The sequence below is a fragment of the Sardina pilchardus genome, chromosome 9 (assembly GCF_963854185.1).
Source record: "Sardina pilchardus chromosome 9, fSarPil1.1, whole genome shotgun sequence".
NCBI classification, from domain to species: Eukaryota; Metazoa; Chordata; class Actinopteri; order Clupeiformes; family Clupeidae; genus Sardina; species Sardina pilchardus.
The window spans coordinates 3935258-3962362 of NC_085002.1; the positions used below are offsets into that span (position 1 = coordinate 3935258).

Genomic DNA, 27105 nt, shown 5'->3' on the forward strand with positions numbered 1-27105 from the left:
ATTACAACCCCCACCACCTGTGACATATGCAATATAGGAATAGGAATATAGTCAATGGGGACAATGATTTACTGTTTTTGAGGTATGATTGTAAAATCTGGACAGTCAGTTAGATCTTATATGTGTAGGACATTACTGAAAGTAAAATTAAGAAAAAGAACAACATAGAAAATTAGCTATTACAATAGCTATGTATAATAGTGTGATACAATGGCTTCTCTATGTAAAAATCGGCACACTTAGAATATAGCAGAGAATTGCAGAGGCAATGTTGAGTATTGTATTGTGATACACATTCAAATGTAAGTAACAGACCTGGGACAATGTCCCCATATCATCTCTGTTTGGAATTTATTGGAAATTAGATGATTGGACAAAGAAATGTGTCAAAAAAAGAGAAAATCCCCAAAATCTGACTCTGTAGTTGCCTAGCGGTCACAATTGTGACCGTCTTCATGTTCACTCATGCTATGAGAACGCTGAACAAAGTTCACATATTTCATTTGCATCCCTCCATACTAGACACCTTAAAGATTATGTGTACCCAAACTCTTTGCCCTATTTTTACATAAACATACTTTTCTAAGCTTTAGTTTGGGAGCTTTTGGGTGGAAATTTTCTGTTCAGGGTGCAACCAAAACATAAGCAGCTCTGACCATGTGACAAATTACACTACACATTTGGCACTTCACATATTTAACTGAGACCCTTTCAGGTTTCCATTTTTGGGGAAAATGTATTGATACTTCATACAATGACATCTGTAAAGGCACAGAAGCAACAAAAAAAAAATCGGTCACAATTGTAACCGTTGGGATTAAATGGGTTAATAACAAAACAAAACAAAACAAAAAAAAAATGAATGCAATGGAAATTAGTTGAAGTAAGTGAAGTCAGTACTGTATATATGGACAAACATGCAATAAAGTACTAAAAAAATATATATATTTAATTTGAGGTTTTAAATTTATTGTCTCTTTTTTTAAAGTAGAACAAGCTTTTATTTGATGTTTATCTCGATTTTGCTCAGAATGACTTCAAAATGACAAACCTTTTGTAGTACCATATTGTACCACACGTGGTCGCTGTATTCATTACAATCCAAGTCAAAATGGTAGAGTGTCATGTAGATAGATAGATAGATAGATACTTTATTGATCCCCTAGGGGAAATTCAAGCATGTACAGTAGCTGCATTCAAGACAACTCGTAATTTACAGAATTCCAAATAGCTCATTTAATCCGTCAGTTCTGTTGATGCAGGTGATAAAATAGCAAGATCTGTATGAGAATAATAGCATATATCTGCAATTTGATCATTGTTGATTTCACTCTTGTCTTTACCCTTCTCTGTGTCTGTCAGGCTGATATTGATAAACCCCTTGCGAGCTGATTCTGCAGTGTCTTATGCAGACACACAGATAGACTGCTTTTATCTACTTGTATATTTAGGAAGATAAATTATCTTAAATTTTTTTATATTTTGTTGATATGCTCATGGAAATGGTTTATTTTCAAATAATAATAAAAGTCACTGTAGTCAAAGTGATTATCATTGTATTGTTTTTGGTAATAATAAGTATTCTTGTCACGATGGCCCTGGTCTGGGACCTATAGGAAGTGTTTATTTGAAACCGGCAACAGTTGAGCATTTATCCAGAAGTTGGTTCCTATGGTGGAATTCCGTTCATGGGGTGCCATACAATAAAATAATCTATGTTACTATACACCAACTGGCCCGTAGGTGGCAGGACACAGTTTTCTGTGAATATCTCGAGAACCGCAGGGCCTAGGGGCCTAGGAGGGCATTTCACAAACATCCACACACACATAAAAAACAAAACACACACACACACACACACACACATACACACACACACACACACACACAGAGAGATGCACAGTGCACACACACATACACATACACACACACACACACACACACATCTTTGAGTACGTTTTGTGAGACCACCGGAGCTGAGAAGTGAGTGTGTGTGATGTATAGCCTGTGTGTGTCGGTGCGTTTCTGTGTGCCCATCTGTGTGTTTGCTTGTGTGTATATGTGTGTATGTGCATGTTCTGTGTGTATTCTGTGTGTGTTTTTTTTCTTTCTCTCTCTCTCTCTCTGTCTGTGTGTGTTCTGTGTTATCTGTGTGTATTCTGTGTGTGTTCTCTCTCTCTCTCTGTGGGTGTGCCTGTGTGTGTGTGTGTGTGTGTGTGTGTGCGTGTGAACATACACACACAGAGACCACACACACACAGAGACCACACACACACACACACACACAGACATCTCATTTACCCCCACCACACACACTCACAAGCAAAACCTATAGAGAAGCACTCACACAAAAGCAAGCGGACACATGCACACACTCATTTACATGCATGAAAGTTACAGTAGGCAGAGAAAACTGAGTGGTGGTCATATTTTGTACAGCTTGGCCTCTAGTACATCTAGTCTTCATTAATATCAATAAGACTGAAACCAAGTAACTTGTAAGATGAGAACAGTTTATCTTAAAGAGTTTTTTGAGGGCCGTATGTCTCGTCTTCATATCAGTTTCAGTTCTTCATCAAAAGAAACAGACATGTTTAATCTCTAACTGGTGTGTGGGTTTCCTGTTGTCAGTTGTGATTCTACATCCCTGTTTGAACTCTATTGGTCAGAACACTTATTTTCAGCATCAACATGGCTGTATGCAGAATGGTGTGCTTTCTTTATGGAATCATTTTAATTATTCACCTATACTGTAAGTACAGCGCTGATATTTTGTCATCATATCTAACATTAGGTATTAATCATCACTGTTGAAGAGTTATAGAAAAAGTCTGGAGGGAAAACTCTCCAACCGGATTTTTTTTTTTTGTAATTCAATTACAAATGTAAATGGTTGGAGTTGTTATATTACGGGGACTTTGCCTGGAATGTGCTATGGTCAGATTAAATGGAAATGGGGAAACACACATTTAAGGTGTGTTTGACGTACATGTTCAGTATACACTGTAAGGATGACTGAAAAGAACTGATAAGTGTGGTGTCTGGATCTACTGCTTTTGAAAGACTGGGAACGTCATTAGGGTGGATGGTATCATGAACTCCATTTCAATACACTATATTTCCAAAAATTATGTTTTTATGTCACGTAAAGGAGCATTTTCAAAAACATATTTTTGGCTCATGAATTCTGAAAATACAGAATTCTCTGCCTTTCACTGCCCTACTAAGCCACCCAACAGGAAGTAGCTACAAGTACACAGAGGCACTCATTAATGTAACATTTTGGCATTAATAAGGATTATAAAATTTAAACGATAATTTTCTTATGTTGCACTCAATCTTGTGCCCATATATTGTTGGTCCTGTTCGTCCTCAAATGGAATTCCTGAAATTGCTAAAAAAAAATTGATTTAAATCAGCTTTCTCCACAGACCATGAGCCTAGCCTGTTAGTGAAAACTTCTGCCATGGCCATGCCAGTCCCTTGATCTGATCTCAATAGACAACCATTCAGTTGAGCTAAAGAGCAGAATAAACAAGAGAGTCTGGTAATCTGGACAAATGACCAAAAGCAGATTATGTTTACACGTCTTTAACACAGCTTTACCAAGGGTAGCCAACCAAGTGTGTGGGTATTGTTTGTTTTTGAATAAGAAAACTTGTATCTTGTTTCCTCATCTCTCTTTCCTTAGATCCATTATACATCACAAAAGCCCAAGGTCAGTTTACAATCTGAAGTGCTTGTCTCATGACAGATGTTAATTATATAATTGAGTCACTACTTATATTGAAATTATAATTTGTTGAGTATCGAAAGACCTACATTCTTAATGCAAGTAGGGATATTAGTCTAATTTTTTTTTTATTCATCATACAAATGTGGTGCCTGCATATTAAAGTCATTGTACAGCAGTGTTTTCACCTTTAAAGCCAGCATCAGTGATTTTATGATGTGGCTTTGTGATACCATGCTCACTTAGCATTTTGTTCTTCTGTGTTTGATCACAGCTGCTTCTTCTTTAGGTTAACATTGTGCTTCAAGTATCTAGTCAATTGATTATGCAACTGTCTTCTTCCATGTTTTTTTTCTGTTGCCTGTGCAGTAGTAACAGCATAATAGGTGTTTAAGACCATCAGACTTGTCATTAATAAATAGTTTTTTCTTCAAAATTGCATTTTCACAGGGTCATCCCCTACTTTGACAGCGTCCTCATCCATTCTAAGTGTGACAGACTCAGTTGATCTGAGCTGTGCGGTCTCTGGGTCTCTTCCTTTGTCACACTGTATCTTCTCCTTAGCGGATAAAGAGGCAAATAAGTACAAAGTCCCAACATGCCAGCTGTCCTTCACAGGGGAGGAACTGTTGACATGGTCAGACTTGGTCAGATTACCTGCTACAGTCAGAGTGAAGTGTTACACTGCTGATGAACCATCACAGCATTCACGATCTGTTTCAGTTTCTGTTACAGGTAAGATATGTCAGCACATTTGAAAGTTATTGAAATAGGACTGTGTGGAGCATTAGAGATGTGATATCTTCTGACCACCAAGAGTCAGTGCTGTGATCCTTATATCACCAACCCAGAAACACTGGTTACCATTAGGGTTGCAAAGGGGCGGAAAATTTCCGGTAAATTTCCGTAAACTTTCTGGAAATTTCCCATGGGAAGTTAAGCTGGGGAATTTTGGAAATAATCAAAATGGGAAACTTTTATGGAATTACAGGAAATTAGGGAATTAATGGGAATTTACGGGAATTTTGTTTTTTACTAGCAGCTTACATTAGCTGGCTAAGACTGCCGTGAACACTGACTGAACTCGACTTGTTACAAAAATGTTTAATGAATTTATTTGAATCCTCAGTTGGCCAAAAAATACCGACATTACATTCATGTATGACCCCAAACCTCACAGATTGTGATTATTTTAAAAGTGGCAAGCTAAATCAGACCAGTAGCCTAATATGACCATATGATTAGAGCTTATGCAAAATGACGTTCTTCCATTTGTATGAGGACAACAGTGATGACACGCCAAGAACTGGGCGACTCTGTTCGGAAACTTCCCCCAGTTTCCCACCAGTTATTCCCACATGAGATAATGTTTGCAATACATTTTCACCGGGAAAATTAGGTTTCCTATATGTCTAGTAGCCTATGTTGATTGTTGTGTGCATGTAATCGACCTGTGTGCAAGGTAGAAATTCAACTGAATTTGCACTACATCAGGTTGTTTTATCTAACATTATGCTGAAAGATGGGGTTTTTTCCAACTACATTACGGTCTCTGTTATAAACTAACTTGCCAGATACAAAATTTCTAGTTTATTCCCATTAATTCCCATTTATTCCCGTTAATTCCCGTATATTCCCGTTAATTCCCATGGAAAGTTTCCAACTTTGAAAATTCCCGGAATTTTGCAACCCTAGTTACCATAGGGATATTTGTCCTGTATTATGAAATATAAGGCTATGAAAGAGATGATGAAATTAGTTATTAACAAATATGTACTGTGTAGCCTACTGTGTCAAATTGACCATTCCATACAGAGAATTTTCTAATTCCAAAAAGTCTTATAATGTCCAGATTTTGTAAGATTTTGCTCAATGTGTACTGTCAAATAACTGGAGGTTCCTGTTATTGTTTCACAAGCATCAACTACTGTTGCTCCTCCTCTGAAGCCCAACCTGAAGATCTCCCCTGCAGTCCTCAGAGAGAGCAGCACAGTTCAGATGACCTGTGAAGTACCTCAGTCTCAGTCTGCGTCTCTGTGTGTCTTCTCCCTGGATGGGATAGCAGCTGCTCCATACAGTTATAAATCATGTCACATCTCCCTCAGTGGTGTTCAGATCCAGAAGTGGACACATCAGAGTTCCCCTCTAGAGGCTAAAGTGGGGTGCTATTACCTCACAGCAGAATCTGCAGAGAACATTAAATCAAGTCTCTCTGTACTTGTTTCATTGACTGTTCTGGGTGAGAATTCTCACATTCTAGTCAGTCTAGGGTTTGATAATGTCAATGAATTTTACAGCATGTTACCTCTGATTTGTGTAGACTCAAACTGTCTGGTCTCTCAATACAGACAGACTGCAGAAGCCTAACATAACGGTCAGGCATGATGGCTCCATCGCCATTGGCTGTGACATACCAAAGCATTTTGGGGAGGCCACCAGATGCCAACTTTACACTGGAGATGAAAGCAAGCCTTACATAAGAATAAAGACATCAAAGAGTGCGTCTGGAGATGTGTCCTGCCAGTTTACTGTGAATGAAGATGATTTATTCAGACGTCTGCCGTCAGTGGGAAGCAGAGGGGTGAGCTGTGATTATACAGTGAACACAGAACCTCCATCACTCTCTCCACGCAGTGACCCTTACAACTTTAAAGGTCAGATATCAGATGTTAAAAGGGAAATTAGTCCAACTGAACAGGAACATTACTTTTAAAAATGTAAACTTTAGATCTGATAACTGGAGATGACTAGTGTGGTTAAAAACTCAATTCAATCACTTTGTAAATAGTCTGGACACTCATGCTTGTGAATCCTTTCCAACACTGGCATGGTGATGGGTGTAGACATAGGCCTAGTGTTAACTTTGAAATCATTGGTCTAGTCTGATCTATCACACTGATCAGGGATTCCTAACGTCACTTCCTACTTTGCCTAAACTTTACAAACTGACAATAACATTGGCAATTTTTGATATTGGTAGGCTTTGCTATTAATTTACCCCAGCCACTTTTGAACTCAAAGTTATAACATCATCCCCTCTCATCGCTGATTGGGCAGGTAGGTTAATCTGCCGCCTGATGAAAATGCTAGTGAACTAGCCTATGGTGTTCTTGATGTATCTGAACGGAGACACAGATGGGCATGGCCTATGGTCTATGGCTCTGGAGGGGGGGGGGGGGGGGGGGGGGGGGATTTACTCAAATAAGCTGTTTGGGAACTGAAATCTCAACAATCGATTGTACCTACTCAAGTTGCTACAGCCAGCAGCTAACACAGCCAGACAGCTACAGTGCTACACTCTGGGGGCATGTCCACGAGCTCCACGAGCTCCACGAGCTTCCTAGGCTTACGGGTATATTTGAATTTAAAAAGCATTTCATTTCTTACCTTGTTAATCTGCTGTCCACAGTAGCCACAGCAACAGAGACACCAACAGCAACTTCAACATTAACATCAACAACAAAAATACCAGCAACAGCAACATTTCCATCATCCTCAGGGCCAGGTGGGTATAGGGTATTTTAAAGACTCCCTCCAGTGAAGTTTTCAACCTTGTTGTTTCCTTGTCCATGTGATGTGTGCTCTGTTTTACAAGACAGAGCAAATTGCCAATATGCCACACACTTCCTGGAAGGCTTTTCAGCCAGCACAAACTTTTTTCGAGAAACTTTTGATATGATGTCATGAGATCAGCTGGGAGCATAATGGATTCATATAGATTTTAAAATAGAAAATCATAAAAAAGGAAATATTGGATGTAAAAGGCAAGCATTGAAGAGTACCATATGATTGAAGATAAAGCATCCTGTTTTAATTTTGAATGTTAAATGTTAAACTAACTTTACTGCGGTCAGGTTGGGTGACTGTTCTTCCTTTGCTACACCGTAAGATGGTGATTGAGACACTATGCTTGACAGAAAGACTGTATAGATGATTTGCATTTTCCTCTTCACCATGTGATTTGTTGATGTATACCCAGCAGCTGTAACCTCGACTAGTCTACGTGACTACTCAACTCGCCTGCACTCCACTCAACATGCAAAGGGTTCCTTCGCATTTGGTAAACTGTTCAATTTTTCTCATGCATGATACCTGGTTTTCAGTGAGTCATAGACACACCCTGCATGACGCTATGTCTCTGCTTAAAGAGGACATAGAATGGATGAATCGAGTATTGTACTGTGTTCTCTGATGTTACAATAATATTATTCAACTTTGATTCATAAAAATTCAACTCAATTGCAATTTTACAAACCCAATTAAAATCTTATATTTAGGCTGGGTATTGAAATGGTCTGTTTGACTAAATGGCGCCCTCTTTGGCAACCCCAATTATACTTCAATGGCTTTGCGATATTTGACATCACAAGCAGGCTTTGTTCTAATTCGCCCATTTTTTAGTGCCTATTTTTAAGTTCAAGATTTTCTCTTGAAGGAGGGCCCAACCATGCCTCATGTTCATGACAGCTCTTTGGTTATGCACAACCTCTCCTTATTCATCAAATCCAAGACAAAAATAATTTCCATTCTATGTCACCTTTAAGGTCCATGGATATCTGTGCCAGTAGTGGCACTTGCAGTGGGCCTGTTCCTGGTGGTCCTCACAACTGCTTGCCTCTGCTCCAGTGAGTTTCTCCACTTCCTTGTCATCAGGTGTCTTCAATTTGATTTTTACTATGAGTTACTGAGACTGCCTTGCCACTTAGCATTTTAGATGTGTGTTGAAGTCTGTTTGATTGTGATAGATAATGAAGGTATAGCTGGGTTCAGTAGTGTTTGTGGTTATGTGTGTATTTGCACTACGGTACACGTTTGTGGTTACGCATGTGTGTGTGTGTGTGTGTGTGTGTGTGTGTGTGTGTGTGTGTTTAGTCTGGGAATGTTAAACGAACATTTCTGTCTGTTATGAGGTATTTTTAATTCTAATACCTACTGTAACTCTTTCCTACAGAGAGACATAAACACACAAGGTCAGAGACATCAGCAGTCCACACATCAAATGCAAACACAAAATGCCTCATTTGCCTGTCAAACAATGTCTCGCTCTTGTTTCTTTCTTCTGTCTATCCAGATCATTGAATACCACCTATTGGAGAAGTAAGAAATCATGACATATCCATCAATAATACATTTAAAAAGAATATATATAATATATCTTGTGATTAATACACTTTTTTAATTATGACATATCCATCAATAATAGCTTACATTTAAAAAGAATATACTAACAAAGTCTCCAAGGAATATGCCAGCTATTTGGGAAATTAGTCGATTTTGATATACAGGCTTCTCTTTTCTGTGTTTAGAATAATCCAGCCTGATACCTCAGCTCTGCATAATTCACTGGAAGTGGCCTGTAGCAATGTTGTTGTGGTAATTTAGAGTTTTGGAAATGGGACATCAGATTGGACAAAAGCATGCGATTGAACAAACAAACTGTTAGTGATATATATATTTTTAAATATCTTGTGATTTTTTATTCATAGGTGATTCTGTCAGATTTGGTCCAAATAATATCAAGGTGAGTACAGCAGATTTATCAGCTAATGTCATAGCTTATTACATATTTTTAATAAGTACTTATACTTATTATATAGTTCAGCAGTTCGTCCTTTCACTGACTGAGCATTGTGAAGTCTGTGGTGAACCTCAGCTACACGTGACACAGCCTGTTCACAAACCTATCTTCCTCTCTTTAACATCAAGTATCTGCTCAGTGATATTAACTGCTCACTGCACACAATTGTCTTCTTTCAGCAGCTGGATAAAGAGGGTGATAGCTCTCTCCTCGCCGTCTCAGAAACCTCAGGTAAATACTGTGTCTGAAACAACACTGTATTGATTTTATATTGATAAAGAGTTTCATTATGGAGATGAAGATGTCCTGTCATTTTCCCCTAGCCTTGATAAAAAAAAAAAAAAAAGTATGATTGGTATTCATGTGTGATTACTGTTTAAAATGTAATTTTAGCAGCAAAATATATAAGCTACTAGTACTACTACAAATGTAGCAGTTTATATGTTTTATATATAAGAAGTTGTTTCCCATATTTTGATTGCTATTTCAATGGGTCACATTATGTGTCATGTACTGTAGTTTATAGTTTGTTCCAGGTGCTAGACATCTTGACCACATGTACACATGCTAACATGTTCTCATGCATTTGGTGTTTCAGGCGCTGATCTGAAAATACACGCAGGGGAGGATGTGGTGAGGCTTTATGTGCCTCTGACGCACTTTACAAGCACTCCCCTTAACTTGGAGCAACTTATTTTTGGACAGTATTAAATGATAATGGCTGTGTTTCCCATATACGTTAAGAAGCTCTTAGGTGCTAAGATCTTCTTAGAAGCGTTCTTAGAACGTTCTTAGAACACTCCTAAGAAGATCTTAGCACTTAAGAGCTTCTTAACACATCTGGGAAACCCGGACAATTTCAATAACTAAACCTATGCACTTTGTTTCTCTCAGTCCAAAGCATGTCATGTGTACAGCACCATTCCTGACACACTGGAAGTTCCCAGCCGTCAGGACACCACCTACAGCTTAGCTCAAGCACAGAAGGATCCAGACACCACCCAGCAGAGCATGGCTTACAGCTTTGTGCAGAATGTCTAATTTCACTGCTCTTGCAGTCCTTAAACTGCAGCTTCAGTATAATAATAAGTTGTTCAAAAAGGATAGAAAAGCTTCAACCATTGTGTCAGTAGTATACAGATAACTGTGCCATCAGTGAAGTAAATAGGCACTGCACTACAGCATATAAACTGTAGCCAAAATGCTAATACAGTATGCGCTATTCTTCTGACACTTTGTAAATGGCACCTGTATGCTAACTTATCTGAAAAAGAATCACATGGAAACCTTATGACCAGACAACATAGAGGTGCATGTGCACAATGAATATAGACATATGTTATAATTTGGGTCCTATGGTAGAATATTCACATAATAAGACAAGACTCCTTATAATGTATAAGAAATATTGCTAACATGTGGTCTTGTTTCTCTGCTCTGTCTCCAGTCAATACATACAGTAGAAATGCATTCTTACACTGAAATGCGGTGAAATGACACAAACTCTGTACTCAGGCTGACACACAGATTCCAGGCTGTACAGTGGAAAATATGTCTTTATTTTTTCTCTTAGGAGGACAAAATGTACATAGGTCTTTGAAGCTCTTTATAAAAGCAATGTTCTTAAAACAGGCAAGTGTGGGGTTTCAGTTTCAGCTTAAAGCTCTGCGGCGAAACCCACCGACACTGTGGCTTAAATGCTTACTGGCATGGTAATATGCTCATGAACTACAGTACAACAGTTTCCTCAATCTTTCCATGCATTGTTTTAGTCAGTGTTACTTCTTCTATATGAAAACACCTCAGCTGTAAAAATGAAGAGGTAGAATGAAATGGACAGCAGAACATTTGTCACTCTTTTTTATAGATTAAAATCCACACTTAAACACATCAGAGTTATTCAATAGACAAAAGCAATCAAGGCAAAAAAATCATTCCAACAAACTGTCACAGTACCTTTGAAGGTGCTGTTTGAAACATTTGAATTCACTTTTCTTACAGATTTTGAACAAGTCAGTGGCTAACTTTGTTCTGTTCTAGTGTATGAAGTTACTGTGAGAGGGCCCACAGTGTGTAACAAGTGGGATTCTGTCTTTCTAATAAAGTGTCTTTCCTGGAAGACCTGCACTCTCTGGTCGGCTGTTTTGTCTGTATGTTCTCTGTATGTTGTGCTGTAATGGGATAGTTCCCTCCAAATCAGAAAGATTCTCTCTGGACAGTGCAGCGGTCACCATTTGCTCCTGGTTAAGCATGATGTGCTCTGATTGGTGGTCTCCATTGTTGGCTATTAACATGGTTTGCTTTGATTGGTGGCATCTGATATGTGTCATCAGCATGGTGTTCTCTGATAGGCAGCTTGCTCTAGTAGTCAGCGTGGGGTCCAGGGCGGTCACCTGGTGATGAAGGTGATAAGTAGCGGCAGCAGAGCAGCCATAAGCTGGGGGGAGAGAGACGAGGCCCCTCCACACTCCCTGGCATTCTCCTGCACACACACACACACACACACACACACACACAGTTTTGTCATGACTTGCAAATGATACATGCTCTATTAGTGATAGTACACTAGAATTACTGTATGTCATACAGTGCACACTGCACATGCAAACATTATTTTAGAGCATAGTCTACAGTTTAACATGTTTATGAGATACAGTACATTACTACATTTGTAGTGCAATAATAATCCATATAACAGATGACCAGCTGACACACTAGTTGGTGTCTAGAGGCGCGCCCCACCTCAGGGTGGAAGGGATGGCAGGAGTCTGGCCTCTTCCTGTCCTTCTGGAACTTGAGCCGCTCACACTTCAGGGACTCGTTATGTTCATTGGAGTCAAAGACCAAACACAACAACAACACACACTCGCCAGTGGAGGAGTCTTTGGGTAAATAGAGTAGCATCACAATGACAAGATGATAACATTACTTTTTGAAAACAGGTGGCTTAAATCATGTAGCCTATTTCTTTATCACATTGAGAAGCATGAATGAACATTAGGGCTGTGATGTTTTGGGAGACTGGTTAGAAAAAAAGAAAAGATTTCATGTGAATTACCCTATCCCTAACCCACAATTTTCCACTTTCGCCCCAATAATGACTTTGAACATATCATGATCAATGACACCAGCATTTCAGGAAAGGATATACATGATCTCAATGGGCTCCATGGTAACCGAAGAGATGGAGCTACAATCACATTTGTTGTCCACGACAACCATAAAGAGGTTACTGCTGGGAATCTGCTGAATGACAAAAGTCCTGCAAACAAGAGGGTCAGACTGTTAATCAAGGAGAGGCTTCATCATTACAATTCAAAGATGTAAAAACGTATAAATAAAATATGGTTTAACAACAATCATATCTTTCTGTATGTACTGTATGCTTCCTGTAGATGGTGTGGCTAGCAACTTACTCCACTGTACTGAACACTGTGGATAGGGCTACTAACAGTATACATACACTTCTGAGTTCCCAGAAAAGAAAAAAACAACAACTACAGTACATGAGAAAATACAAACTAAAGGAGGGCTGTTACAGTAGGGGATGTGTTGTTGGTATTGTTGAATTCTTTCAGTGGTGTTTTTTATTGCAGGTCTCCCCATGCACCTTTTAAGCATTGCATGTTAAAGTATTGAGGGCAAGAGCACATCCGGGGTGAACAGAACCTGGTTGTGTGATGTGATGTTGGATGCTATGTGTGTATTTTAGACTACTGTACCTCATGCAGCCCTCACAGTCAATGTTTCCAGCCGTCTCTTTGATGGTGCGCTCTGAAACGAAGGCGGGGTACTCCGTGTCACAGGGAACCATATGGAGGCGACCCCTCCCTCGATCAGCTGTTAGAAAATCAGCAGAGACAGTGATAAGAATAAACCATTTATGATAGACGGACCAAAAAAAGAGCCCTCTCCCCGTCGTCACCCGAAATGGATACCAACCTTTAACAGAGACATCTACATTCCACCAACTGTACAGGTTAAACTCCAAAAGAAATCTGAGGCAACAACAAAGGAGTCAAGACCAAATATGAATACATGACTTCTTGACATTCTCATAGACCTAAGTACCGGTCTGTCCAGTAAATAAACAGTTTTTCCCAGTAAAAAAAATAGCAACTCTACTTACATGATGATTTCAGTCAGGAGCCACTTTACTGCAGAGAATGGCTGATGAAACAAACAACAACACCAACATAAGCACCAGAATATGTTGCAATCACCGGTGTGACAATCGGGTATGAATGGCACTCAATAACGACGGCCCTGCAGAATGCTGGAGAGTGCATGCTGTGGGCTCTTCACATGAGGCCTTCAGACGCCCAGATCCAAGGCCATCGTGTTTAGCTCATTCAGAGTAATTGTACTACTGTAATTACCCAACTTTAAGCCGCTGCTTATACAGGTACATAGAATTTGCTAAATTTCTTCAGATTTGGGGGCAGTAAATATGGTATTAATATCGTTTTGTTTCTGTTAACTTGCATAAAACACTGTCCTTATACATACAGTATTGCGGCAAATACACAGGAAAATACTGGATGCATAGGAGTCATTTTGGCTCTTCCCAGAATTTCTCTAAATTTTAAGGACAATCTACAGTAGGCATGATTACTAGAATGGTTCAGTGCCTTGTTTCCTCATGTTATTTATCTATGGATATTCATCTCTGGCTGTTTGGATATGACTGGGTGTTTGTGTGCATGTGTACACTGGGAATCCCAAGTATAAGTGGGCATTACAGAAGCAGAGGTGTTCAGGAAGTGAAAGTCCTGCCAAGTATTTGATCCAACCATTTAGTAAACCAGCTCATCCTAATTACTGTACCAACCAGGTAGATCAGATAATTAGTGATATAACCTGTGTTAAGTGCACAGGTAGAAAGAATATAAATGGCGGGACTTTTGCTTTCTGGATCTGGGATGTCATTATCCACCTCTGAAAAGTGTGTGAGAGGTGCCCATACTTACATTCAGCAGGGAATGAGCACTGTCCCCACTTCCTGCATACTCCTTACACAGCGCCTGGTAGTCATACAGGTTTATCCTACATGGAGAGGCAGAGGGGAAGAATTTTGATTGTGTGCGTGGTGTGCGTGGTGGGTGTGTGTGTGTGTGTGTGTGTGTGTAGGTGTGTAGGTGTGTGTGTGTGTGTGTGTGTGTGTGTGTGTGTGTGTGTGTGTGTGTAAATACAGTACAGGACTAACCTCAAGATAAAAAAGGAGAATATACTGTATGTGTATGTACTGTATGTGGGTGGGCTGTGTTTGACTTGCCTTTTAAAAGAGCCCATAAGGAGAAGCTTATTCATCACAGCTCCCTCCACTTCACCAAAGAACAGTCCTGTCTGTTGAACAACACGAGAACGAGGTCACACACACTCACAGTCACATAGACTACACATGCATGCATGCACGCATGCATACACACACACACACACACACACACACACACACACACACACACACACACACACACACACTTAACACATACACACACTGTGTAGTGCCAAGCAGACACTGTGATTCCAATGGAAATACAGCTCTGAATCAGTCAGATCCGACAAACTGTACTGATTGTCTTGCAGTGTGAGTAGCAAACGTGTCCGAGTGTATTATTATTATTATTCTTATGACTGGAGGCAGAGTAAGGGTCACCTGCGTGTACTCCTCTGAGACCAGGATGAATCCGTTGTTGTCTATGAGGTAGCACTTGATGTCCTGCGGAGACAGAAGAGAGCTGTGAGAGGCCCGCCGCACGCGACCCAACAGGAAGAGAGACGTGCGCAGTGCGCACACACGCAAGGAACCGAGAGGAATACGTTAGAACTACAGAAATGAAACACGCGACCCAGTTTAGACCAAAGAGAACCGGTCCATCAAAACAGAAGTGATGCGCAGGAGTGTATTGGTCTGCTAAAACCAAACCACAGAAGCAAAACCACTTTGTTTCCTCTAGATTATGAATAGACACAGTATATGTAATGTTACAACTGCATATAATTACAACAAGCTCGACATTCAGTTGCTAATTCTGTACCATCCACGTGTCTAATGAGCTGGCAAGGGGAAGTGCTGTGGTTACCTCATTGTCACAGCTGATTGTACATTTTCCGTCCAGGGCTGCACACTGCCAGGACAGAAACCAAAGGTCAGTCAGTCCACTGTGGGCGCATTACAGTATGTCCTGAGATGTTCTCAATCAGAGCATACATGCCACTTTTGGTAAGATGTGTGGCTGAATCCCAAAGTGAGCCCTGAGGACTACAGTGAGGACTAAAGACTCACAGACTTAATTGATCTCAGGTACTAAGTGAGTGAGTGTGTGAGGCCACATGGGCTCAGATATGTATAAACAGGATTGGGACAGCACTTCACGAGATCACATGTACCTTGGCGATGTTTAATAACAAAGACGTTGCTGACACTTCCACCATGCATGTGTGTTGTGCTGTTGTTTACCTTTGTAATTTACGGATTTTCCTATGGTCTCCGTGGTAAACGACACAACACTTTGAACTGTGGGTAATTCCCTTTGGTGAAGTCTGTACCAATGCAGACTCACGGAGAGGACTCGGTAAGCAGTGATGCGCGGGTACGTGTCTGAACGACCCGCCCCGCCCCGCTGTTTACAACTAACCCGACCGCAACTCGGACCGCAAAAAAAAAATATTGAAATACAGGACCCGACCCGCTTCCCGACCCGCTTATTGTAAAAAGTAGTCTAACTTAGTCGTGGCGTCATTGAGCTATGCAAAATTGGTATCTCATATGCATGTAAAACAATAATATATATTGCCTAATTATATATAGCCTATAATTGCTCAGAATTTGGGAAACATGCATTTAGTCTACCTTTTTTTTGTTCCGTGTCAGCATTCATCCAAAAATGTGGCTGTTTGACTCAACATTGAACATAATTAGCCTAGGATTTTCCTATACAAATTCTGTTTCAGCCGTTCCTCACATGAATGCCTTGAAGCTCTCCCAAGCATGAAATGCAGGCATAGAATATTATTAAGAAACTCTTTATTAACGTCTTCATCAATGGACCAAAAGTCCATTGCTCCGCGATTATAAATTGCAGCGAGATGAAACCTTTATTGCACGACGTGGGGAAGAGCAGACGTGGGGCTTTCCAACGAGCCACTAGGCCTATAAGTTGCGCAAGGACACACATATTGCATGCTCATACCAATTGTAGGCTATATGCCTTGATGACATTAAATTAAGAAATATTTCCTGATTTGGGAAACTTTTAGTTTATTTTTCTTTCCATAATACCATTCGATCTTGCTGCAAATTATCAGACTTGAGAAACACGCATTGCATCGGCAACTTCGCTCAGTAGACGATTCTGCCACTTTCTGTAGAGGCCAGCAGTTCGAGATAAAAGCTGCAGATCATAGACAGAGAAAGCATATGCTCTGAGAACAGAACACAACTGCATGTCAAGTGTAGCCGAGGGTCTGTCTACGCAGAAACAACAAGTGCATTTCTACATGTTCGTGACAAAATGTGGGGGATAATCGCGTTTCAGTGGGAATGCTGCAACTTATGTCTTTCTCTTCTAAAGACAATTATGTACGATATAAATGACAATTTTTTTTTTTTACCGACCCGACCAAACATGACCCGCATATCATTAAAAATATTTTTTCTTGACCCATAACCGCGGGTGACCGCGGGTGACCGCGGTCGCCCGCTCGATTTGGATCAGCCCGCGCATCACTGTCGGTAAGTGTGTACTCCAACCCTAACGCCCTTTGAAATTCGACATTGGGACAGCCCTAAGCCCTTACGAATTTCATTAGAACGCACACCAAAGTCTGTGAGTCTGTGAGTCTGTAGGTGCCTCTCATGTAAAGTTTATACGTCCTCCCTTGCTCCTCGGGCCTCGATCCTCACTGATCTACATAAAGAATGATGGGGCGGCAACAACGATAGTCTATCCCTTCGTCTATCTTTCTTTATGTAGATCAGTGAGGAGCGAGGGAGGACGTATAAACTTTACATGAGAGGCACCCTGTGAGTCCGGACTTTGGGATTGGGCCATTGTGTCCTACTCTGATAAGCAAGTAGCTTTGTTAAAAGCTAAACACACGTAAGAGTTCTATTCTGTTTGAATACGATTATTATAACACAATGATATGACTACATATTGTGCAAAAATAAATAAATATATATATTTCAGTATGCTTAGTAGGAATAGTATGCTTAAATACTAAGCTAATTTAAATAAAATTGGGTTAGTTGAAAACAGAAAAGGTTACAGCAGCTTGCCTGGCGACTGGCTGTCCAGAACTTCCTCTGGAAGAAGTCCAGCTTCATCTGTATCCCTACAGCTGAGAGGAAATGGCACAGAATCAGACCACTAAACTAGAGGCGCTAGTTCCGTATATGTTTTCAGTCCACCTATTCAGAGACCTTACCCGCTACAATCGGTGACTTCCGGTCATCCAGCAGTTGGATAGCTGTGCTGGCCAGAACAACACTTTTGTTCTCCATGACTTCACAAGAAAAGAATAGAGGGGGAAAAATCAACACACATCAGAAGAAGAGTTTTTCTAGGGATCCTGTATTCACAGTAAGACGTTTCATACAGACTGACATTTTGATTGAGTCTTCCTTTATCCACAAGATGGCAGTAAAGGCACAGCGAGTGAGTGTTTCCACAGAGAACTCAACAAAACCTGTGCTCTCCCTGATCAAAACATCTGATATTCTTCCTCTCATAGATATGAAAATATTTATTTTTGATAATTTGAGGTGAGAGGATATAGAATTAGGGATTCCACCTCAAGAGGGAGAAATATGAGTGGACATATTACCCTATTACCATAGATACACTTTACACATATGCATTAGAGTAGAGTACACAGACACATTTGCTGAGAGGCTGAAACAGCCATTATGAAACCTCTCTGAGTGAAACATTTTGAGGCATTGGCTACACTGAATAAGACTAAGCTGTGGGTATAGCTATGAAATTAGATTGACTGTCACTAAAAGTAGGACGGCAGCCACACATTAATCTACGCCACAATATGGAGTGGTCTGTCACATCTCTAATTGTTAAATGTCCATGAGTCTATGAGTACAGTATAGGGCTAGAATGAATTTCAGACCTTCAGTCTTCTGCTAATAAAAACACTAAACACTTCACATTACAACACACTGCATAGTCACTCAAGCTTAAGCTGCTTAGATGAAATCTGTTGGGACAGTGAGAGCTGACGTGCCGGTCACGCCAAGAATGATAACTATAACGATAGTACAGTATAAACAAACATTGCTCTCATTAATATGAATGACAACGTTCACACATAAACTATAACGACAACGACATGACGAACAATATCGTTGTTGATCACTTTCAGAGCGATTTTGAGAACGATTCAAAGCTAACAGCAGAACCCATCACATTTTCACAATCACATTAACACGAGAAGAGATTTTTTTTTATCGTTGGTCAGAGTGAACGCTTTTATGGTTATGGTTATGGCTATCAGGATAATTGAGCTCACCTGAGCTGAAGGGGATGGAGTAGATGAAGGTGTACATCTCTCACTCTAGCAAGATAGGTGAGCTCACCTGAGCTGAAGGGGATGGAGTAGATGAAGGTGTACATCTCTCACTCTATTAAGATAACTGAGCTCACCTGAGCTGAAGGGGATGGAGTAGATGAAGGTTCCGGGCACCTGCTCCGCCGCTCTCTTGTACCACAGCGGGAAGTGGTCAGCGTTGAACACGCCCTCCGTGTCCTCGGCCGTCAGGATGTCTCTGTGGGAACGCCAGAGAGGGCGGTGGTGAAGAACTACCGTCATTTCCCCACTATTAGCCGCGGCTTAGGTGCTGTGTCCACCAAACACGTTTTTTACGGCCAGAGCGCCCTCAACCTCCTTTTCTCGGCGCTTCGATAAGTGTTTATTGTTGCTAAGTTACCAAAACCAGAGACGGCTTATAACGATAAGTGCCATTGACGAGCCCGGTGCTGTTCTAAAAGTTAAACAGATTTCAACTTTGAGCGCTCTGAGCGCTGCGACAAAAAACGATCGGCGCCAAGAGTTTTTCCCGCCGAGGGCGCTCAGCGCTGTGAACGCTGAGCTACATAGACTTTACATTGAAATTTGTTGCCGTCGGCGCAAAAAACGCGTTTGGTGGACACAGCACCTTATACCTTGATTTTGCTAAATTTCTTCTGCTATGAGGTTAATACATGGGGGGGCAGTTAATATGGTGTTAATATGGTTTTGCTTCTCTTAAGATGCATAAAACACTGTCCTGCGGCTTATACACATTACACAATGCGGCTTACATGCGGGAAATGACTGAAGAGATTTCACACTAGGATGACGGACTGAGTTGGAGCTATCTGAACTGGACTTACTGATTGGTGAGCTTCTCTGGGTTTACAAACAGGTTGGTCCTGGACAGGCCAGTGCGTGTGCCCAGAAATGCAATCTCCACACCTTTATCAGAGTTCCTGTGGACATGGGGGGAAACACAATATGGGTGCAAGACCATATAGAAACTACTATCACACACATGCACACACACACACACACACACACACACACACACACATAGAAAACAACAAACAGGCTGACTCTTGACAACTCCAATCAAGGACTGGATTGGGATACACTTTGAATCTATACATTGCAGACTTCCAAAGATGTCTCATCAGTTGATCCAGTAACTAATCAATTCAACTTTTAACCTGGAAGCCAGTCCTAATTTATCCCAGCCCACAGAATTTGAGGTAGGGTAGCCTCTAGTCTACAGTATGCCTGAACAAAAGCTGGTTGCAACAATCAAATCGCCCGGTCGGGCTTTATACAAAGCTATGTTTAGATTTTACTTTTGTGTATGGTACAAGATATTGCTAATAATTACTGTACATAATGTCATAACTTGGAAAAAAAAAGAAAAACAGAAACAGTGATAAAGGCATTTCATTTGTCAGCAAGAGGGTTGTTTTGGCTGTTCTCCCTACAGGATTCACATACTGTATGCCAATAAAAGAAAAAGACTCACTCGGACTTATTGAGGGCCAGCCCAGTCCAGTAGGCCTCCATGGGGGCAGTTACCACGGCATCAAACAGCACCTGCTGGATCAGCTCCCTGTCACCTGCAGCAGCCCATCAGAAACCATAAAGCACACACACACACACACACACACACACACGCACACACACACACACACACAAAGATAGGCACACCCGCACACCACATAAATAACTGTTGAATTAACAGCTTTCAATCTTTTTTTATTTGAAATATTTCTTCCAGTAGACTAACACTGTCATCCACATTTGACAAGCATGACTGAGAAGACATCAGTGTGGTCTGATATTGTTAAATTCTTCAAATAACCCCATGTTGTACAAGTTACTCTTGCTGTTGATGTTGACAAGCTGAAACTGTCATGCAAAAATACTCTGTAAACGTAATGGAGTGTCAACTTGATTTAGGCCCAAATACTTGATACTTAGATACCAAATACTCTTGAATTCCCCCTTGGGGAATCTATCTAGCCTATCTATCTATCTATCTATCTATCTATCTATCTATCTATCTATCTATCTATCTATCTATCTACAGTAATTTCCCACATATAAGCCACATTGTGTATAAGCCGCGGGACAGTGTTTAATGCAAGTTAAAAGAAACAAAACCATGCCAACACCATATAAACTACTCCCCTGTATTAACCACATAGCTGAAGACATTTTGCCAAATCAATGTACAGTGTAAGCCGCGGCTAATAGTCGGGAGATTACGGGTACTGTGCTTCATGAGTGCTCCAGGTGGGTGACTCACACTTGAGGTGGGGCTTGCGTCCGGTCAGGTAGAGCTTGATGGCCTGGATCTGGGTCAGGTAGCGGTGCTCGTGGTGCTCGTCCGTGTTGCAGTAGCTCCTGCACACAAGACCAGTTCAACCGCCAGTCAGCGCAGAGTCTGAGGACATTACGCCTGCCATGCTTTAGAAACACGCTTTCATGCAGACAGATAAACGGTTCAACCGCCAGTCAGCTCAGAGTCTGAGGACATTGTGCCTGCCATGCTTTAGACTTAATGTACTGCAAAAATTAACATCTTGGCCCTCCCCCCACAATCAATTCTGGCCCTCCACGGGGAAGTGTTTGGGCACTCCTGCTTTGGAAACACGCTTTCATGCAGACAGATAAACAGTTCAACCATCAGTCAGCTCAGAGTCTGAGGACGTTGCGCCTGCCATGCTTTAGAGACACGCTTTCATGCAGACAGATTACAGTTACCTCCACAAGTATTGGAACACATGCTACACAAGTTGACTATAAAGAGGAATATAAAATCTTCTTTTGGAAATTGACCTTAATGCCTTAAATAAAATTTTAAAAAAAGGAAATATCAATTTTCTTTGTGAATGAAGCTTTCGAAACATGCTTTCATGCAGACAGATAAACACAGACAGACAGACAAACACACAAATGCCCATCTATACAATACAATCTATAAGTGTGTTTACCACTCGTCTGCCAGGGCGACATCCTGCTGATCAAGGTCGCGGAGGCCTATAGGATGAAGGAGAGACAGTAATGTCTTGTGTCACACAAGAGCAATGACGAGGATCCACTACTGATGTAGGATGAGGGAGACGCAGTAATGTCTGTGTCACACAAGAGCAATGACGAGGATCCACTACTGATGTAGGATGAGGGAGACGCAGTAATGTCTGTGTCACACAAGAGCAATAACGAGGATCCACTACTGATGTAGGATGAGGGAGACGCAGTAATGTCTGTGTCACACAAGAGCAATGACGAGGATCCACTACTGATGTAGGATGAGGGAGACGCAGTAATGTCTGTGTCACACAAGAGCAATGACGAGGATCCACTACTGACGCAGCGAAAAGCAGAGAGCAAAGCGTACCTGAATCTACTGAGACGTTTCCTTTGAAGAAGTATTTGCCATGGCCTCTGGAGAGCACTACCCCTACACTGGACACAGCAACACAGCAATATGAGCAGGACATCAGGGCCATTGGATTCAACACTCATGATGAATGGACAGCATATTTGTCAAACTCCTGATAGGGTACAGGACGTTTAATACAGATGTCTACCAAATAAACCAAATGCGGTCTTTAACAGTAATCAGCAGGAACGTTTTTTGCTTGCAGACCATGCTTCAAATTCAAATTCCTTCAAAAACATATTGAGTGGCAGTGTACGGTAGTTTAGTCAATTAACATCAAAAAACGTTGGACACCTTTCCAAAAAAACATTCCCATTGTGCATCAGCAACATTGTCAGTGAATTCTAGTTTAGAAGTACTGTACCTACTGTATGGGTTTACTGTAACGAAAATTAACCGAATCGTGAAAAATCAGCAAACTATGATTTTTGTGTACCATTACACTCCTACTGTCTGCCCAGGGACACTTAAAAATACTCACATGCTATTACAGTATGAACATAATGTGAGAAGAATCATGAACATGTAAAAACTGACCTAAATGGGGTCCCTTTGATGTCTGTGTAATAGTAGTCATTGTGCATTTTCAGGACACGTTTCTGTAGACAAAATAAAGAGCCATCTTAGTACAACTAGCCCGCCAGAGCTAAATTCAGATTAGTTCGATTATTAAACAAAAAGGTGATCAGGTACAGTAGTGTCTGATCTCACCCCTTTATCAACTGTCCTCATCACTTCCATAGAGAATGTTCCGGTCTTTCTGTTCACCATGGCATTACGCAACTGAGGGACAAAACAGGGCAAAAACCATTCACTAGGGAGAAGAAAGAGGACTGAAAAAAAGACACTGCCAAAGGCTTTGAAGTGCAATAATTAAAATATCTCAGACAGAGTGCAGGCACCTATCTAGCGTAAAGCCACTAATCCCACTTCTGCTCTCATATGGGAATTGAATCAAAAGTGCATAATATTTGCCATAGAAGAGTAGAAGTGGATTCAGAGTGACAGACATTAAATTAGTTCCAGAATGTTCCCAGGCATCATCATCAAAACAGCCTGTGTGTCCTGAGTGCACATACAACGTCGTCTGTGTCTTCCCACTCCACCTCTGACAGGTCGACACTGCTGTAGTGGGGCTTCCTCCGCTTCTGGCCCTCCTGGTACTAAAGACAGGAAACACACACACACACACACACACACACGCACGCACGCACGCACGCACACACACGTACAAAACACACACACATACACACCCACACACGCGTCAACATTAGCTACTTGTATGGTCAAAAGCCACTGATGAGATCTATGGCTGATGTTGAGATGATGAAGCAACAACACACACACCCCACTGCAGAATGAACTGGACTCTGTTGCACCCACTGATTCCATTATAATTTGATACATTACATATCATACGCTATTCTTTTAGCATCAGTATAGTGCGTGGGTTTCAACCAATAAAGGGCAACAAGCGCCAGCTCACTTTTGGTCATAATGAAAACAGTCCATGTCCTGTCAGTTCAGCGCAGCCTTCTCCTACTTGCAGTATACTGTCCAGTCAGGATATATATATATTTTTTTGTCTGAAATGTACAGTAGAGCGGATCAAATAACCCATTATTTTGGGGCGGAGAGCATGGTGCACATCTGTGAGAGAGCTCCATGCCACAGTCCCATCCCTTTTGTCATGGACTCGGCGCGCGGCTAGCACGGCTTGCACGGCTCAGGCCAGTGAGTAATGACATGGTGCAGACACGCTAATCAGGATTATAAACCCGACCGGCTGGAGTTTCCCTTTTTCGCCTCTCATTGCTTTTGCTGGGGATTTACATTCCAATTAAAGCGGAGGCTTAAAGATGAAGCCGGTGTGGACAACACGAGTCAGATAAAGGCGTCCTATTCAGTCGTGTCTGTGAGGATGACAGTGTTGAACCCCCCCCCCCCCTACCCACAGCCCACCCCACACCCACCCCCCCGCCTCAGCAGTGAGCTCCCGGGCCCAGTACAGGCCCCTCCGCACAGTCAAGCACAGTTTCATTATGTCTCACTGCAGTCTAGCTTTGGATGCACACGACAGTGGCCAACAAATGCACACTTAAGAAAAACACACAAAAACACAGAGAGAGAGAGAGGGAGAGAGAGAGAGAGAGAGAGAGAGAGAGAGGGAGAGAGGGGGGAGGGAGAAAGAGAGAAAGAAAGTAAGAAAGAAAGAAAGACAGAAAGGAGGGAAGATAGAAAAGGAGAGATAGGAGAGAGACAGAGAGTGAGAGAGAGAGAAAGAGAAAGAAAGTGAGAAAGAAAGAAAGAAAGAGAGAGAGAGAGAGAGAGAGAGAGAGAGAGAGACCGGCAGCACGTTGTTATGACTACTAATGACCACCACTGGCACACACGGTCACAGCGGACACTAGAACACTGAGACCAGACGCACGGCGGCGGCGTGCGGAGACAGGATGGGGCAGGACCGTGGTCCTGATGAGAGAGGGAGGAGGTTACCTGGCCACCACACGCTCTGCCCTGCCAGGGGCATGAAAGGGCTTTACTCCTGCATGCATATATCAGAGGGGGAGAGGGCAGGGGTTACTGAAGGCACCGGAACCATGGTACTGTGTGTGTGTGTGTGAGTTCATACTAGTTCGTAAGGGTAGGAGCAGGCTTCACTCAAGACTTCTAATGTTTTTAGAGCGCTGACCAAAGTATAAGCTATAATTGAAAAACAAGAAAAAAGGCTGCACTATGCATAATCACCATTTATTTACACAGTATAAATGTGTATTTATTTACACGTGTATATACGTGTAAATAAATGGTGATTATGCATAGTGCGGCCTTTTGGGTGTTGTCCACCCTTTTTTCAATGAGTTCATACTGCCACACAGCCCCACAGACACTCTATGGGCCTGGAGGAGATGCCGTGCCATGTTACTGTACCAGGTTAGCTGTGCTACTGTGCATTATTTGTTGCTAGAATTGCTCTAAGTTTTTGTTAGAATTGCTCTTAAAAGCTTAAAAATGTCTTTACCATGTTGTAAATCGCTTAGGTTAAAAAGCGTCAGCCAAATGTAATGTAATGTAATAATAATAATAATAATAATAATACTAATATGTTTATTTTATATAGCGCCTTTCTCAAACCCAAGGTCGCTTTACAAACAAAGAAAACAAGAAAATACTAAAGGCTACAGTAGGGAACCTCATGTTTAAATATAAATACAGCTCCACAATCACTCATGAAAAAAGAAGACACCTCTCTACACCTGATTTTACTATCAATTGCTATAAGACTTTTACATCAGCTCACAGTTAGTCCACAGTATGGTGAAATGTTATACCCATTAAACAAATTCCTCAGATTTGCTCTCTAAACAAAATGGCCACCCAGGCCACAAGAGCCTTATTTTGAATTTAACACATTACTTCATATGCGTACACAGTTTCACTGGATAATTCACCTGAACTGCATTTTTTAGATTTGCCATGTTCTTGTCACCAAATTCTGTTTGCCTATCCCAGTACTGATCTACAGACCTGCAGCGGTGTGTGGAGAGGTGAGGGTGTGTGCTCATGGCAGTGGGAATGGGCTCAGTGTAAAGGCAGACTGTGTGTGTGTGTGTGTGTGTGTGTGTGTGTGTGTGTGTGTGTGTGTGTGTCGCTGCTCACTAGCCTCTTACCAAAGGCCTCAGGTCTGGGTGGATGAGAAGGTAGCCATTATTGGTGACCGCAAAGACATAGCCATGGATACCAAGCTGAAAAGACAACATGGAAAAAAGTTGAACGTTTCAGCTCAAGTTTCTTTTTTTTTAAACACATTGTTAAAGAGTCAAAAGTACAGAGTATTTTAAGGGGGGTCTTGAAATTAACTCTAAAGAAAACAAGGTAATAAAAACAGACATAGAAAAGGAATCATGAATTGTGACCATTCTGACTGCACCTTATGCTTTGGTACAGCTTTCATAAGCTCTTGAAGAGGGATATCTGTCCCGGCTACACCCAGGAGGATGCCTTGGTTTTTCTGTGGGTCAAAGGGGAAAGGATAAATCAGCAAAAGGTACACACGTACAAGTCCAACCACAAACAATTTCTTTCTTTTTTTTGCAAACAAACAAACACTTCTGCTTTAGATGCACGTATGTCCAGAGGTAGATCATAAATAAAATAAATAATAATAGTAATAAATCAAAACAAAACAAAACAAAACAATCTTGTGAACAGACAAAGCAAACAAACAAACACTTCTGCTTTAGATGCACGTGTGTCCAGAGGTAGATAATAAATAATAATAATAATAATAATAAAACAAAACAAAACAATCTTGTGAACAGACAACGCAAACAAACAAACACTTGTGCTTCAGATGCGCGTGTGTGTGCAGAGCTTACGGTCTCGTTCTTGGTGCTGAAGACGGGCATGGCGACGGTGGTGACGGGGTTCAGGCCTCGGCTGTCGCGGAGCTACGACACAAAGCAGCGGCGGGATTACAGATCAACCGCCGAGGAGCAGCGCAAAGCCAAAATACTACACTCCGCAGCACAGAGAGCTTACGGGGGGCATGCGGCGACCACACACTTACTTACTGCAGAGTGGGCTAATGCAAGAAAAGGCACACACACACACACACACACACACACACACACACACACAGATAGAGCTACAGAGAGAACACACTCACTTACTGCAGAGTGGGCTAATGCAAGAAAAGGCACACACACACAGAGACAGAGCTACACCTAAAGTGTCAGCATGTTTTGGGGTATACAGCAGAGAGAGGGACACACATGCATACACAGACCAGTCTTTAACTAGGAACACAATCAAAAATAGACTCAATCA

The 27105-nt window shown here is 41.4% G+C and overlaps 2 protein-coding genes across 4 annotated transcripts in view; one reads left to right on the forward strand and one right to left on the reverse strand.

Moving 5' to 3' along the window:
- Positions 1–2655: 2655 nt before the first annotated feature.
- LOC134092446 (uncharacterized) lies at positions 2656–10602 on the forward strand. Of its 3 annotated transcripts, none has more exons than XM_062545312.1 (14): positions 2656–2752; positions 3692–3718; positions 4184–4468; positions 5652–5972; positions 6082–6387; positions 7143–7238; positions 7713–7793; positions 8278–8358; positions 8685–8703; positions 8805–8830; positions 9220–9254; positions 9491–9542; positions 9910–9944; positions 10206–10602. In XM_062545312.1, exons 1-14 carry the CDS (start codon positions 2692–2694, stop codon positions 10350–10352), a joined length of 1572 nt encoding a protein of 523 aa, XP_062401296.1. In that variant the 5' UTR covers positions 2656–2691; the 3' UTR covers positions 10353–10602. The 3 variants fall into 3 exon arrangements, with proteins under 3 accessions (XP_062401296.1, XP_062401298.1, XP_062401297.1); XM_062545314.1 differs by having other exon boundaries at positions 9494–9542; XM_062545313.1 differs by having other exon boundaries at positions 7716–7793.
- A 787-nt stretch (positions 10603–11389) lies between these two features.
- cacna2d3 (calcium channel, voltage dependent, alpha2/delta subunit 3) overlaps positions 11390–27105 on the reverse strand; it is a 38245-nt gene continuing 22529 nt past the window's right edge. Inside the window, exons 13-36 of the mRNA XM_062544909.1 lie at positions 26655–26726; positions 26207–26287; positions 25947–26021; positions 23355–23438; positions 22987–23058; positions 22813–22874; positions 22231–22298; positions 21824–21869; positions 21136–21233; positions 20350–20443; positions 19700–19795; positions 18971–19092; positions 17742–17819; positions 17593–17654; positions 15395–15439; positions 14968–15030; positions 14587–14657; positions 14282–14357; positions 13441–13481; positions 13254–13309; positions 13034–13151; positions 12456–12573; positions 12054–12131; positions 11390–11793 (exon numbers count right to left, since the gene is read on the reverse strand). Coding sequence (XP_062400893.1) covers positions 11701–11793; positions 12054–12131; positions 12456–12573; positions 13034–13151; positions 13254–13309; positions 13441–13481; positions 14282–14357; positions 14587–14657; positions 14968–15030; positions 15395–15439; positions 17593–17654; positions 17742–17819; positions 18971–19092; positions 19700–19795; positions 20350–20443; positions 21136–21233; positions 21824–21869; positions 22231–22298; positions 22813–22874; positions 22987–23058; positions 23355–23438; positions 25947–26021; positions 26207–26287; positions 26655–26726 — 1869 coding nt within the window. The 3' untranslated portion in view covers positions 11390–11700. The remainder of the gene's footprint in view (positions 11794–12053; positions 12132–12455; positions 12574–13033; positions 13152–13253; positions 13310–13440; positions 13482–14281; positions 14358–14586; positions 14658–14967; positions 15031–15394; positions 15440–17592; positions 17655–17741; positions 17820–18970; positions 19093–19699; positions 19796–20349; positions 20444–21135; positions 21234–21823; positions 21870–22230; positions 22299–22812; positions 22875–22986; positions 23059–23354; positions 23439–25946; positions 26022–26206; positions 26288–26654; positions 26727–27105) is intronic.